General features: G+C 41.7%; 1 protein-coding gene across 1 annotated transcript in view; it reads right to left on the bottom strand.

The window, feature by feature from the left end:
• KCNU1 (potassium calcium-activated channel subfamily U member 1) overlaps positions 1–11,816 on the bottom strand; it is a 53,002-nt gene extending 41,186 nt beyond the window's left edge. Inside the window, exons 1-12 of the mRNA XM_075117486.1 lie at positions 11,654–11,816; positions 9,717–9,835; positions 8,794–8,855; positions 6,707–6,797; positions 5,813–5,924; positions 5,113–5,188; positions 4,583–4,658; positions 4,055–4,225; positions 3,528–3,619; positions 2,801–2,911; positions 1,186–1,291; positions 29–111 (exon numbers count right to left, since the gene is read on the bottom strand). Of these exons, the coding sequence (XP_074973587.1) occupies positions 29–111; positions 1,186–1,291; positions 2,801–2,911; positions 3,528–3,619; positions 4,055–4,225; positions 4,583–4,658; positions 5,113–5,188; positions 5,813–5,924; positions 6,707–6,797; positions 8,794–8,855; positions 9,717–9,835; positions 11,654–11,816 (1,262 nt within the window). The remainder of the gene's footprint in view (positions 1–28; positions 112–1,185; positions 1,292–2,800; positions 2,912–3,527; positions 3,620–4,054; positions 4,226–4,582; positions 4,659–5,112; positions 5,189–5,812; positions 5,925–6,706; positions 6,798–8,793; positions 8,856–9,716; positions 9,836–11,653) is intronic.
• Between the last annotated feature and the right edge of the window lie 2,815 nt (positions 11,817–14,631).

The following is a 14,631-nucleotide window of genomic DNA, read 5'->3' on the forward strand; positions in this document are numbered from 1 at the left end:
ATGAAAGCACTGGAGTATCTCATCCTACCTCATGATATTGGAAGTATCTTCAGTATAAGGCTGTGGAGAGTGAACATCTGCTAGAATGAGACAAGCATTTGCAGATCCCATCTGTATCCCAGGAGAGAAAAGTTAAATCAGGGTTTAACCCCATATGAAGTACAGCAATCTCTGATAGCAAGCTGATTTAGTGGCACATGTCTTTGGTTAAAAGCTTATGTAAGATCATCACGATCCTATTACTCGGAGTTGTACACATACCTGAACGTCTCAACAGTGATGCAGCTCCAGTCAGACATACAGTATGTAATGCATATTTCTGTTTTCAAAGTGCTGGAACGTGTGAAATGTTTACGTTCCTAGCACTAACACCTTCCTAGGAGAGGTTACAAAATACACAGCTTTGCTGTAATCTTCCCCAGCAAAGTCCCGCTGAAGCACTTCAAGGGTCAGTATTTGGGCAGGTCACAAGACCTTGGTCTCAGTCACCTAATCAACACTAGGGCTGTGTAATGAAGTCATTAACAACAGGTTTCATTTATGGTGGAGGTTTTATAGTCTGCTGGGAACCGGGTGGAGATCTACCACTGCATTTCAAATGGGATACTAACAAACAGAAACCACACTAAAGTTAAATGAGGCAGTGGCATTTTTTTGGTTTTTTTTGGGGTGGTTGTTTTTTTATTTTATTTTTTATTCCAGGTCTATTCCTTCTTCTTCTATTAGAATATTTTACCAAGTCTTCAGGATTTCAAAACACTAAGTGTCTTCTGGACATCCATAAAAGAGACCCAAATACGATGCACACTCTATAGATGAGCTAACTAAGGGCTATTCCAATTTTCCAATTATTTAAATACGATTTCCAGAAATGCTGCACTCCATAACATTCCTCTTTCAAAACCAGATGATCAGTTTGGCTTTCCTCTTTATTTTTCGTGCTTCAGTGCTTGAAAAATTTATAGCCTGAAAAGTCTGTTATGCCTGACTCTTCCATTCTTGGTTCCCATGAGTGATATGTTGGTATGCAAAAGGTACGGAAAAGGTTCCACTAAAATAAGCAGAGCTGCTTGAAGTGTAAATCTCAACATGAATTGAGTAAATGCAGCTCGACCATCCTTTCATAAGGGACAAGGTTTTCCCAAGGTTGGCTTATCTACAAGAGAGGGCAAATGATGTTCTTACCCCAACTCTCTTCAGATCTTCAGAGTTTAGTGCAGAGCCATAAAAGAAAGTCGCGTAGGCTGAATAGCATTTGAACACAGCTTCCAGCTCCAGACTAGGAAGAGACCTGTTCAGTACAAACAACAACGGGGGGCGGGAGGGGGGAATCCATCAATCTCTCATAATTACATTCTCTGCAAGTCTCCATTTCTCAGAGAAGCTATTTGCCATAACTACTTGCTGTTTAAAAAAAGCTACAGGGATTTTGGCAGCTGAGTTAAACTACGTAGTTTAGATTTTAATGAAAATAAGCTTTTATAAAACTTAACAGTCATGGAAATGTTTCCTGGATTTTTCCTGTCTTCTACTATTGTCATTAATTTTTCATGAGTATCATTCCACAGCCATCCATGCAACTCTAATTTTACAGCTCACTGTTACTCCACGAGAGTCAGGAAATGACACTTCCTAGGGCTTGATTCTGTATTCTCTTTTCAAACGAAACTGCTGAACTTCAACTTTCTCTCCAACTCAAGTGTTATTTTCCTATTCAATTTATGCAAACTGTATCTCATCCGGGAACCTCTGTAACATTCTCTTGTACACAAGCTGTACAATACATTATCAAGATATCCCTACATTGATCCCAGTAATGAAGCATGCCCTGCAGGAAGATATCCAATCTTGATTTAAAGACAGGAGTTGGAAAATCCACCCATTCTCTGAGCTGTTGCTTTTAGTGGTTATTAATCACTTCCCACTTTCAAAAACGCATGCCTTGCTTCTTACTTGAGTTTGCTCGACTTTGAACTCTAGTTATTAGCTTTTGTTATACCTTTCTTTTCCAGATTAAAGAAGATTTTTATACAGGTTATGAAGCTACTTAGGCACTTTAATTGAGCCAAACTCCCTATCCTCTTCCTGTTATGCTGAACAGGCTGAACTCTACATCTCTTCCTCTAAAGCATTTTCCTGTCTTTGAACCATTCCTGTACCTCATTTCCATGCATCCTCAATTCAACAGCTCCCTCAAAATGTCATGGTATTTCAAAAGAGATGCCTATAATATTTTGCTCACCTCTTGCCCCACCTCCACTGCATGCCAAGGTAAAATCATGTTTGTGCTCCCAGCAATCACCTCCCTCTGAAGCGTCTGCTTTCAGAAACATGTCTAAGGGCTTCAGCTAGGCAGAAGAAGGGGATCTGACAGGACAGTTGAAATGCCTGATATTTTTAGCACAGAAAAGTGGCTTCGCCTTCCCCTTTTTGCCATACACCAGCATGACCAAGTGGAAATTACAAATTTTCTCCCCAGGATGAAAAAAATGCATAAGAAATTGAGACAGCTGACAATTATTTGATTGCCAGACTTGGCAAGACTTGAAGTCGGGTATATCTGGCAAAGCTAGTTTGCTATGTAATTTACAGGGAAACATTTTATTTTTCCTAATTGATCACAACAGAAAACATTTTATCATAAACATTCCAGCATGAAAACTTCACTGCTACGATTCGGTTTCTAACTCTAATTAATTAGTTACACAGCATTGCTTTCCTTTACTTTCAGATCTCCTACATTTCCCCTAAGCGTTCAGGGAATCAAAATGAAATATCTCAGAGAAATAAGGATACTTACTCTCCCAGAAAAAGGATTTCTGTGCAAACATTCCCCTTGTCCTGAAGCAAAAAGTCTCGTAGGAATGTAGTGACACTCTCCAGAGTGATATTACCACAGACAACAATATAGCTACAGGAAGAGATCAAGCAAGATTTGTCACTTTGAAAATAGAATGGCTGTTGCAAAGCTGACGCTGTATGAAGCTACACACCTGTTTGTAGCATATTAATCCCAGTAATGCAGAACACAGTTTGTGTATTCAGTTTGATGGTAATTTCATCCACCGTGACTATCTACTTCAGGAGTTATTTTGGAAAGGAAGAGGAACTAGAAGTTTTAGAAGCAGTGAATGGTAGGCATTCCAAAAACAGAGAGTCATAGAAAGAACTTTATAAGACCTGGTTAAAGCTGTACCTTCCCAGTCCTGCGAGTGACCAAAAAACCCCCAACCACACCTACACTGAAAAAACCCACCACCAATGAAATAAGCCTTTTCGCTCTCTCAGTTAGGCTATCAGGTCAGCTAGCTTCTCTTCCTTTGAAGATAAAATCCATGGTGAATAGTGCTGTTGAAAAGGTTTATTCCAACAGTCTTGAGGTAAGGATCAACCCAGAGTAAGTTTCAGGATTTCATTTAAGTTACTACTGAAAGCTTTATTTAGCTTCTTACTTCTTCTGAGCTGGTTCCCAGCCTAGTCACTGACCTGTTTTTTATTTTCCAAAGACAAATAGCAACCATACTTACTTTTTCCCACTCACCACTTCATAGGAGGATTTGTAATTTTTATGGCTTTCAACAATTTCCACAACTTCAGGGATAAAGTTTGCAAATAGTACCTAAGACATTTAAAAAAAAAAATCATCTTTCTCAGACCCAATTCTGTCTCTCCTAACCACGACACATTAGTTTGTGAGAGTTTAAATTATGTGGAACAACAATGAGAAATTTACTTCAGATTGCTAAAATCCCTGGCAGGAACGTACAACTGTATGACGTAGTGATAATGGATTTATCCCGTTGATGCTTTGGATTAGTTTTGTCCACTATTTTGGCTCTTGCCAGTATTTGCAGCCGCAGGAAGAAACGCTAGAAGCCCTGCCAGCTTTTAGAAGAGAAAATTACTCTATAGCCATGCCAGTAAATACTTAATGTCAAAACTCTCTTTGCTCATAGATGTCCAATCCCTACTACAAGACCAAATTTTTTGAGACACTGCTGTTCACTATCTGTCCCCAACTGCCATTTTCAGAAAAGAAATATAGGTTTCTTACCAAACCACCAATAATGAAGAAAACAACGAAGGTTCGGCCCAACATTGTTTGAACCACAACATCACCGTAGCCAACCGTGGACATAGTCATCATTACTAGGTACATGCATTTGAAATAGCTGAGGGACTGGGAATTCGCAGGCTGAACCCAAGGATCTCCATTGTTTTCTACCTGCCCAGGGGCAGGAAAAGAGAAGAGAAAAGGGAAGATTAAATTGGTTTTGGTTTCAGTTAATCTCCAAATCACAATTATTTCATTTAAAAAATTGGCACTATTTTAGTTATTGCAGAAGTGATTCATTACTGGGGAGCGGGGGAAGGAATGGGGGGGGACTGCATCCATAGAACCACATCTGATAACATATGCAAGTAAACTACACTGGCTTGAGCCATGCTTTGTCCTGGTACAACAAAATTGTTCTCTCCTAAGAGAACGCTGCATTTGTTAGGAAAAGGCATATACCTAAAGTTCACGTGACAATACTGATTTAAGGGTGACAAGGAAGGATGTGTAGATGATTATACATACCAGGTGAATAAATCCTGCAGCTGTGAGCCAGGTACTGATAAATACAGCAAAGAGCTTGGAGAGCTTGATTGAATAACTGGAGACAGAAAAGGAAAAATCCCAGAACATTAAAATGTAACATAATCTTTGCCAGAGTCAAGAATTTCCTACATGACCCAACTCCACTCAACAAAACTCTTCTCTAGTGAGTGTAAGATTACATATGAAGGATTTAAGATTAGAAAAATCTTCCTACATCCAGCCCTTTCTATCATAGGCAACATGTCAAATAATCCCATTTTTGACATTTTTTAGAGATGATCCCTTTAAGATTTCTGGCATTTATGATTTCCACTCATTTCCTCACTGCCAGAGTCTCACTGAGCTGATGGTTATAAATTTTTTTGTGATTTCCAGTGCAACATTATTGAGAGTTATTTTTTTTTCCATATGCAACACCAGCATTTTCCTTTATTACCTGAGTCAGCCAAAATACACACATCAGAGAGAACGTTAGGCTTCCAAGCGTACTTGGCGAGGCTTTAACTTACTTGTTCTTCGTGACCCTGAGGAACTGCAGTATTCGTGGAAGTTCTAACAACCTAAGTGCTCTCAAAAAACGCAAACCTGCAGAAAAGTGAGAAAGTCAGAGGAGGAAGAAAAAGTCTGTCCAGAAGCAGAGTGCTCCATGTATTCGATATGTTTAAACATGCATGCTTTGTTTTCCACATATTTATAGTGGAGCCTACCTCACACTTGTCAAGAGAGGATAACATTGCTCAGTATTCAGAGCCTTTATGTCACTGGATTTCCACCTATACCCTCAACCGACGCCTTCAATTATGAGAAAAATTAAGAATTGCAGTTGCTTTGAGCTATGACTGGAAAGCTTAAGCGACATACAGATCCACTAGGGTATAGACCCCAGAGCATGCAAGAAAGCCATTCACAAAAATCAGGGTACCATCTTTGCTTCCCTGCTGGGTAACTCCTCATCCAGTTCTCAGGTAGAGTGACTGCCTGGCTTCTAGTATCTCAGCAGACAGATACACATAATGGAGACAGACTTGGGTAAATTACAAGCCCCTCAAAATCAAAGAGTTTTTGCAACCAAAGCATGATTTTGCTCCAAGAGAACAGTTTTCACACTGCTGGTCAAAGCCTCCCCAAATCAAAATAAACCTGAAGTGATTCTTGATGTAAGATGCAGAAAACCACGGATGGAAAGCAGAACTTCTAAGTCTTACTTACCAAGCCAATTCTTCTTTAAATAATAGGAAACAAAAACTGGAGGGATCGTGAAGAAATCCACAAGAGAATTCAGCTCAAGCCAGAACCTCAGCTTGTCATCTGCTGCCACAAACTAAAGATGAATAACATCAAAAAGCATCAGTGTTGTGTGATCATGGGTCTCATCGGAGAAAGAAGGCAGCTCTCTGAGGAGACCCATTTTTTGCAGTCTGCTTCCTTCTCTATTGTTTTGGCTCTGGTGGACACCCCCTTAACATTTCTGTTTTGTTTCAGAAAGGCTTGGGCTGGAGCCGCAAGAACACAGAATGGGTTGGACCCAAAGGTATAACAATGCTCTTTTTCTCTCCCTCTTTCTCATCTGCTCCTTTTGTCTTTTTTCTAGGGTGTCTTTCTCTGTGGTGCTGCAGTATCAGTAAAAATGAATTATAAAACCGAAGGGCAGGCAAGACCCCATCCTCATCGCATCAATCTATAACTTGGCATATCCTGTTTTCTAATGACTTAAGCAAAAATTCTCATATCAAAAGCTACAATCAGAATGTATTTCACACCAGTGCAACTAATGTCATTTTAACAACAGATGGCACACAGCTATTACAGTTTGTTCAAGAAAAGCTGAAGAGAGACCCGACTAATTCATTCAGTGGTTTAAAGACATGGAGAAAGACAGACAAGGCTAACATGTGAGCTGGGAAATGTTGCAGAAATGCTGGAAATAACCAGATTCCAAAGGGAGAAAACAAAGTAATTACAAGAAAAGGTGAGAAACCAGAGTGGCTCTGAGTTAAGCTAGGCCAATCAAACATATACTACAGAGCACCTGCTGTTCACACAGGTAAACTGCTCCCAAATATAGGTCAATTTTAACTCAACTTTCCCATAAAGGTTCCTTACCCGTAATCCAAAGTAAAGGAGGAAGAAAGCATTGAAGCCTGTATCTACATAAAGGATGCTCTCTGGAAAGGAGATCTTGAATTCCTCTGTTCTAATTGGTAAACAGATATCGCAGCCAGTGGAGGGAAAGGAAAAAAAAAGAAAACAAAAATGAGCAATAGAGTGGCTATAAAGTGACATTCGGTTTGGGTTTTTACTACAAAATAATCACAAAACCAGAATTTAAATGTATTCACAGTTTTGTTTAATTTAAATCTCTTCTCCCTCAGTGGGTTAGGCAGAATAAATGGCTGTTAATAGCAGGCTTTCATTAGCATTAGCAAGCATGTTAAAACATGACATTATTTATCTATCACGCAAATATACTGGAAAGATGGGTTTCATGTATTTATAGAGTGCTTATGCAAATCCTTCTGTTGACTTCTTCAGGAAAATGGTTTCACCCTTCTCCTGTGGGCCAGTATACTCTTCTGTATTCAGTTTAGTCAGCAGAAAAGAGAGCTCCTGTAGCTATTTGTCACTGAACCCCTTCTGAGCATGCCCTCTGACTGCCACGGGAGTGGCTGGAGCACCGAGCAGCTTCCATCAAAGTCTGCAAACTTTAGCTTACAACACCAGCTTACATTTTCTAGGCCAGCCTCACTGACCTTGCATGAAATAGGCTTGCAGAGTGCTCCAACAAAGTGTAACAGTGCCAACCGATGCAAGCGGTAAAATCTGGCAGCAGAAAGCTGTGGGAATAGCTTTTCCCGCTGGCACCACCTGGTCCAACAGCGGATGTTTGACAGCGCCCGAAGAGATTACAGGCCGTATTCTTACACTCGCCTGCTGACATGTTGCCTACACCTGGCCGACAGCAAGCGAGGTACATCCGCTATGAGCCATCTGAGGCACCTCTTCCTCCACCCATGCAGGGGAGATTCTGAAAGCAGCAGCACGGAGTAAACTAGTCCCATAGGTCAGCCCAGGTGAACATCTACTCTCACCTACAGGTGCAATGCTATTCATGGAAAGAACTCTGTGTAAATAGGATTAACTGCCTGTTTATTCCTTTAAAAAAATCCAACTCTTTCCCTTCAGAAGCTATTCCTAGATGTTTGTCAGCTTTATAATGTCTTGGGATTAAACTCAATATTGGACTGCTCTTGATGTAGAATTCTGCTTCTCAGGTTTACCCTTGCTGATTGAATTCAGTTCAGAGTGCTCCACAGCTTTTATATTTTATTTATTTCTTTTTATTATTCCATTTTATTTTTCCAGTGCTGTGCACCAGTCCAAGCAAAGAACTGAGAACAATGCTCTGGCATATTAATTCAATCAAAGGGGTTTATATATTGATATCTTTTTACCCCTGAGCATATTCTACAAAATATATGTATTCAGGTAAAGACTGGTACAGGCTACAGTGTGCTTTCCTCCTCAGCCTCATTATTTTATTCCCATCAAATTATTTACTGAAGGCTGGGTATTATAGAAGAACTCTATTCCCATTTAGATACAAAAAATGGATGGCCAGACTTTCAAAAGAGCTTTGGGTAGTGGGTGGTGAGCTGTAATAAGAATCTAGCATTCTCTGAACACTGCGATAGCAACAGCCGCGCCTTGAATGCTTCTGAAAATGTCTGTATCAAAATGGGTGCCAGACCCTTTTCAAAAGCTGTAGGATTTGGACATCTGTCCCTCAGTTCTCCTGAAAATCCAGCCTTGAAGGAACACACACAAAAACCCCACATACACTGAAACCTCAACAGCTGCAACAGAAAGATACAAACCACAATTTTTCCTTTCTGGCTGCATCGTGTAGTTCCATGCACCACTCAGGCTGCTGCTGTCATGCAGTTATGCCCAAGGTGAGCTCTCCTGGCACCTGTAATCCCTGTTAAGTATTGGTGTCTTAAAGTAAGGGAGGAAAATGTACCTGACAACCCATGGAGCTCAAAAGGGCCTGTCACACATCAGTGCCCATCAGCTCCTCTGGCTCCTATCTGTGGCCACAAAACAGCTCTTAGAAAACACATCAGCTTGGCAGTTTATTTCTACAGTTTGTTTAAACAAGCTTTTTGGATAAACATCAGTAACGTACTTACTCAGCAAGATTGACAAAATAAATGATGAGAGAGCCAATATTCAGAAGAAACACCAGTATCACCTGAAAACATCAAAGGGGATGTTACGAAGCTCACTCTGGTAGTAACACACCTTCCATCCAAAACAAGCGCACATCTAAAATACCATTTTTTCTGGGTTTTTTTATGACTTAGCGGAGAGGCAGAAGGAACAAAACTCAGTTACCCACACACTGCAGCAATCCCAAGATAGATATTTTATTTAGGCATATGCACAATGAACCAAAATCTCAACCAACAGAAGTCAATGCTGGCATGTTAATTTGCTGCTGTGGAGGGCTGGATGCAGCTGACCACAGAACTCCAGTTCCCTGGTTGTCATTGTGAAAGGCCAGGAAATCAACCCCATGAGACTAGTTCCTCATTCGCCTGCAGCCACCAAAATCTAATATGCAAAAGGATGCTCATATGAAAAAAAGACAGTGAAGTTCAACTGAAATGTGCCATTGACAAATCCTTTTTTAGTGGATAAAGACAGCGCTCTCAATCCTTTGGACATGCATTTAAAATAACAAAAATTATTACTACCGATACGGTTACAATCAGTTCCATTGAAGCCATCAGGACTGAATCACTCAGAAGTGATTCAATTACCCAGAAGATCGAGACTGTGCAGGCAGACCCAGCAGTCTGCCTACAGCCGGATCTAGGGAGACATCAGATGGTGAGTTTCAGTCATTTTATGTAACTTTTCCTGCTTAGGAACTTTCCAAATCATCTTCTCAGGCCAAACATACTTGTATTAAGAAAAAATGTGACCTAGATCATACGAACTGCAAAGCCTGACGTATACTTGTGTTTTCACTTGATGTCCTGACAAGACCAGCTATGCCTCACTACTGGCTGCCTTAGAAGGGGAAACCTGTGCTAGCCAATCTACTTACCAGTACACACCCCATAGATGTCTGAGCCGATAGCATCATTTCTACCTGCGTAGAGAAGACTCTTATCCAGTAGACTGATCTTTGTTTCCTTTTGTGTGGCCACCAGACATCTTTGTCCTGGCAGAAAAGCAAATAGATTGTTAACCTTGGCTTTGCCAGACACTGCTTCCAAGGACGGCTAAAGCCAAGACAACCAGCCGCCACCAAAGCTGAATGAGGACTGAAAGTAAGAGGGGGATGGAATATATTTTCCTTCAGTTAAGCTACTAAAAGCTTCAGAAAGCCTTATCTTCCTGGAGTTCGCCGAGGGCATGCTGTGCAGACACATACTGTGATATACAGCTGCAGTCGCATTTCTTCTCTACTGTTTGCACCAATGAGCATTGATTCCTGTCACCTTGAAGTGACTGCCTCATAACGTTGAGTCTGAGGAGTGCGCTCTGTGGCTAATATCATCTCTCTGCTACTCTCCCCACCCCTTCCCACCTTATGCCAGGTATGAATTCATTTTCTTTGCTTTGACCATGTCAAATATTTCCCTAGCACAGACCCTGCAATATCTCAGTTCCAGTGTTCTGCTTAAACATGGCTTGTTACCTTTTTTAATATATGCCAGTAACAGCCCCAGGTAAGACTTAGATTTACTGTGCAGCTTCAGCTAATTCTGATTAGCTTTTGCTATGAGGTAGGATTCTGTCCTTTTTCAGATACAGCTATTAATAACTGTAACAAATAATGAACACAGATTATTCAGTGACAAAAAACCTGCAAACACATACTGGGAAAAAAAAACCAAAACACCCCAAACCAATGCTGCTTGTAATGCGAGATGCTGTGCTGGCTTCTCTTCTTTTACACTCAGTTTCTCAGGCATCAGAATCTCTGGAGCACTAACACTTAAGAACTAAACCCTACCTCTGCTCAGCAGCCAAAAGAACAGCAGTGAATCAGATTAATTTAACGTTTTGGCAATCAGAGATGCCTAGAGTTTGCCAGCAGCGCAGGTGTTCCCTTCATTTTCTGCCCACACAATCCAGGTGAGCTGACGAGAATGTCAAGGCCTCCCCTGGAACTGATGGAGTACAACGGCCTGTGACAGTTGTTGGAGGCAACATGAAGCAACACAAGGAAAGAGCTCTTCAGTCCTGCAAATTACATAGTATCCAGGCCACTTATGTGCCTGGTTATGTCATACGAACCATCCTGGTGATATCCTTGGGAGCTACTAATACCTTCTCAACACTTCCACAATGCACACAGGGAGGACTGGGGTCAAAAAAATCACAGATCTTTTGCTGGTGAATTTGTTTTCAGCATGCTTAATCCCATCCTTGCCCAGTCTGTTTGGGCCATGTGAAAAAGGTTATTCTAAAGTACCAAAAAACTACTTCAGACAATTTTTCCAAAAGCAGAGGTAAACAGGGTGGGGAAGTATAGTCTTGAGAGACGGACTGACCAGGAACATGTACTCCTTGTTTCTGTTATGAACTCTGCCTTAGTGTTTAAATATCTATGTCTATGAGATACTGTGTGTTTGCACATATTAGTTTGCGTGTTTAAGAATCAGAGGTTGTACACAGTGTGGACTGAAAAGGCAGGCATTTCAGTGCTCTTGCGTGCATCTGTGTTTATCTACGTGCATATGTAGGTGCTGAGGTTTCTGTATGTATATGTTTGTGCAGCTGGTAGTATCTGCATTGGTAAAATCTACCTTGTCCCCTTCTCTTAAAAGGGGAAAGACAGTAACATCCAAAAGCACTCACATGTTAATCACCTCTAAGATAAAAGTAAACCAAATCAGCCTTTCCCTGAACACAACACGTTTAGTGCACTAGAACAGAAGATACTTTCTAAGCCAGTACTCCTTCCATACCAAACATATTTCTTGCATTCTCGCACCCACGCAAAATATGAGGCATTTAAAAAAGATTTTTCTCTCACTTTTTTCATCCAGATCTTCTCTATACTGAATCCATAGGCATACCTAGCCAACCTGAAGGCCACTATGGCAAACAGGCCTCCCAAGAAAACAAACAAAGATGGTATAATAAAAGCCAACTGAAAGGAAAGATCACAGGTGAGGTTAAATTTCCCTGCCATATTAGGAACCACTTTGTTCTGCCTTCTTCCTCCTGAGCCTCCTTTGTTGCTTGGTCTTGGCCTTCTAGAACACTCATTGCTCTTGTGACACTGCAGTGACCTCAGTACCAGTGCTGTGCATTGTGCTGGCCCTGGTCAGACTGGCAGGCTAGGATACCGAGAGGGACTCCCTCTGCAATGGAAGGATTTGAATGGGGGTTCTCATTTAGAACTGTATCTTTTCAGTGTCATGACCAAGGCACTTTCTCTCTGAATATCTCAGTTTACAGAGCAGGTTCTCACTGTATATAGAACATAAGCTGCTTAATACAGACGTGTGAAGTCTCACACACAGCACTCCAGACTCATCAGTTCAGACCCCATTTCACGCTTCCTGTCAAGGGCTGCAACACGCACGTACTGCAGTAGTCCCTTGGGAATCTCCACTCAACTTTCGGATCGAGTCCTCCTACTGCTCAAAAACCCAACACGAGCAAGATGCCCTGGCACTGAAAGAGTAGACATGATAAGAGCTGCAATAGCAATATAACAGAATAAGCAAGATAAGACTGGTCAGATGAGTCAGACCAAAGATGCACTTCGCTTGGTATTTTCTCTCCATGATTGCCCAGTTGTTAGTGGTGAAGTACATTATGACCTTTCCACTGCTGTCTTCATTTCACTGGATTACTTTCTTTCTTTCCTAGTTTATTAAACTTTTTAATCAGAAGAATTTTAACAAGCTAAGTCAGAGTCTCTAATGATATGAAAATAACCAAGCTGGGATAAATGTGCTCTCACGCCCACAGGTGGCAGCATTTTCTTGGCGTTAGGCAACCTTTGCATACCTGTATGTAAAAACAATCTGCTTCCCAGCATCACTGCAGCCTTGGACAAAGGGAAAACCAAAGCAGAACAGCACAGTGAGCCATCACCCAGAAACTGCTCGGTAAAAGCAACAGCTCATGTTGTACCATGCAGGCCTGGCTGCCCCACCCGCAGCTGGCGGGGTAGCGATGCCATCAGATACCACCAGTTCACGCAGTATCTTTCCCCCTTTCTATTCAAACAGAATGTCAGTAAAAGCTTTAGGTCTAGTCAAGAGTTTTGAAGTCTTTTATGAGCACTGCAGATGAATAATGCAATCAGACTCTTCTTCATGCAATCAGGACAGCTGAGTATGGAAGTAGTGATTTTGCCTGAATTGGGAAAAACATGTGCCCAGAGGAAAAAAAAAAAAAAAGAAAACACAGAAAAAAATGGTGAAATAAAAGTCCAGCAAATAGCTGGTGGGGAGGCAAAAATATATGTTAGTGTAGCCTTTAAATACAGCAATATTTAATGTCTGGCCTCCCCTTTCCTCCCTTGCTGAGCATCAGAGGAGAGTATGAGTGATCAAACCTGTAGGATGTTTTGAGCGGTGAGGGTGGTCCCGGGGACAGCCTGCCAGCCAACACAGGAAAACCTGTGTTTTCATGGAGACTAATATGACAAAATTGCAATCAGCTCACCTAAGGCTCCAGGATGCCTGAGCCAAGAATGGAAAGAATTCTAGGTAAGTTCCCAAAGGGAGAAGGGTGGGAGGGTGGAGTGGAGAAAAGCAGGTTGGCTCTCCCTGTGACAGCAGCGATCTCTCTCACTCTGCAGATAACCCCACTCAGTAACAAAGTGTTTACCTGCAGGACTGGAGTCCGGGGACAGAAATACACCCAGACAACAAAGGCATACGACACCAGTCAGCACAACTTCTGCTCCACATCTAATGCTTCCTTAGCACACTTCTTCCACCTGGTCCCTGTTCTGTCTCAGACCTTCCTGTGGTGCAAGCTCTTCTCTGCTGCTGAAGGGAGGTTTTGACTGAAGATGGCAGCCTTTGCCCGTTCGTCGCTGCTGAGGTAGGGCTGGAAGCAAATCAGCTCACTGTAACTCCCAGCTGATTTCTCAGCCCAGCTGTCCCCAGAGCAGAAACAGGTCATTCACAAATCACAGCCGCTCAGCAGGAGCACAGAGCTGCAAAAAGAAAGCGATTTATTAGCATGCAGTAGCACACTGCCCGTCTTTGCAGTGACAGATACATAAAGCAGGAAAGGGAGCATGCGACAGAGAGCGGACTTTTATTTTCTTTAGTGTGACTAAATTGTAGCTTAGGCTGCACTGATGCACACGTTTGGAATTAAATACAGAGTGAAAATCTACGAAAAGGCACCATGTACTGCTACGTTTCTGGTGCAAAAATAGCATCACTGGTGTTCAGAATGCTTTATGAACATGAGGACGTCCATGCCTGTCTCCTGATGGGAAATACCTCAGTGCTATCATTTTTTATGGGTAGGAAAACTGAATGATAGAAATTAAGGCCCCAAAGGAATTCAGCAAGATACCAGGAACCTGATTTCATAGTTTTCTGGCATAGAAGCCTGTGTCTGAAGCTGCTTCCCTTCTGCAGCCACACCACTGCAACATGGCAGCATGATGCTCAGTGCATACCGTGACACATCATTTAGACTAGTCTCTAATCAGTAGAATAAAATAATGCTTCTCAGAGAGCATTACGGATCTCCTAAATTAGGCTCATATTCTGGATTTTCCTAATTTGTTACTCCAATAGCAAATTCTTCCAACGGCTATTATCTTACCCTGAAAGCATGTGTACGTTTTTCCAGCTCTCATGCTAGCTCCAGCTTGCAGTGAAAGCTGAATCCTGACCTTCCAGCCAAATTTCACTGTACATTTTTCTGCTGGCTAGTGGGGCCATCTATTATAAGAAGTCATCTTCCCTGTATTTGTGCTTGCACATTGTGATAGAGTCTCCTGTCTGATAGCCTAAATGGATCAA

This window comes from Phalacrocorax aristotelis, chromosome 24, assembly GCF_949628215.1.
Source record: "Phalacrocorax aristotelis chromosome 24, bGulAri2.1, whole genome shotgun sequence".
Classification (NCBI taxonomy): domain Eukaryota; kingdom Metazoa; phylum Chordata; class Aves; order Suliformes; family Phalacrocoracidae; genus Phalacrocorax; species Phalacrocorax aristotelis.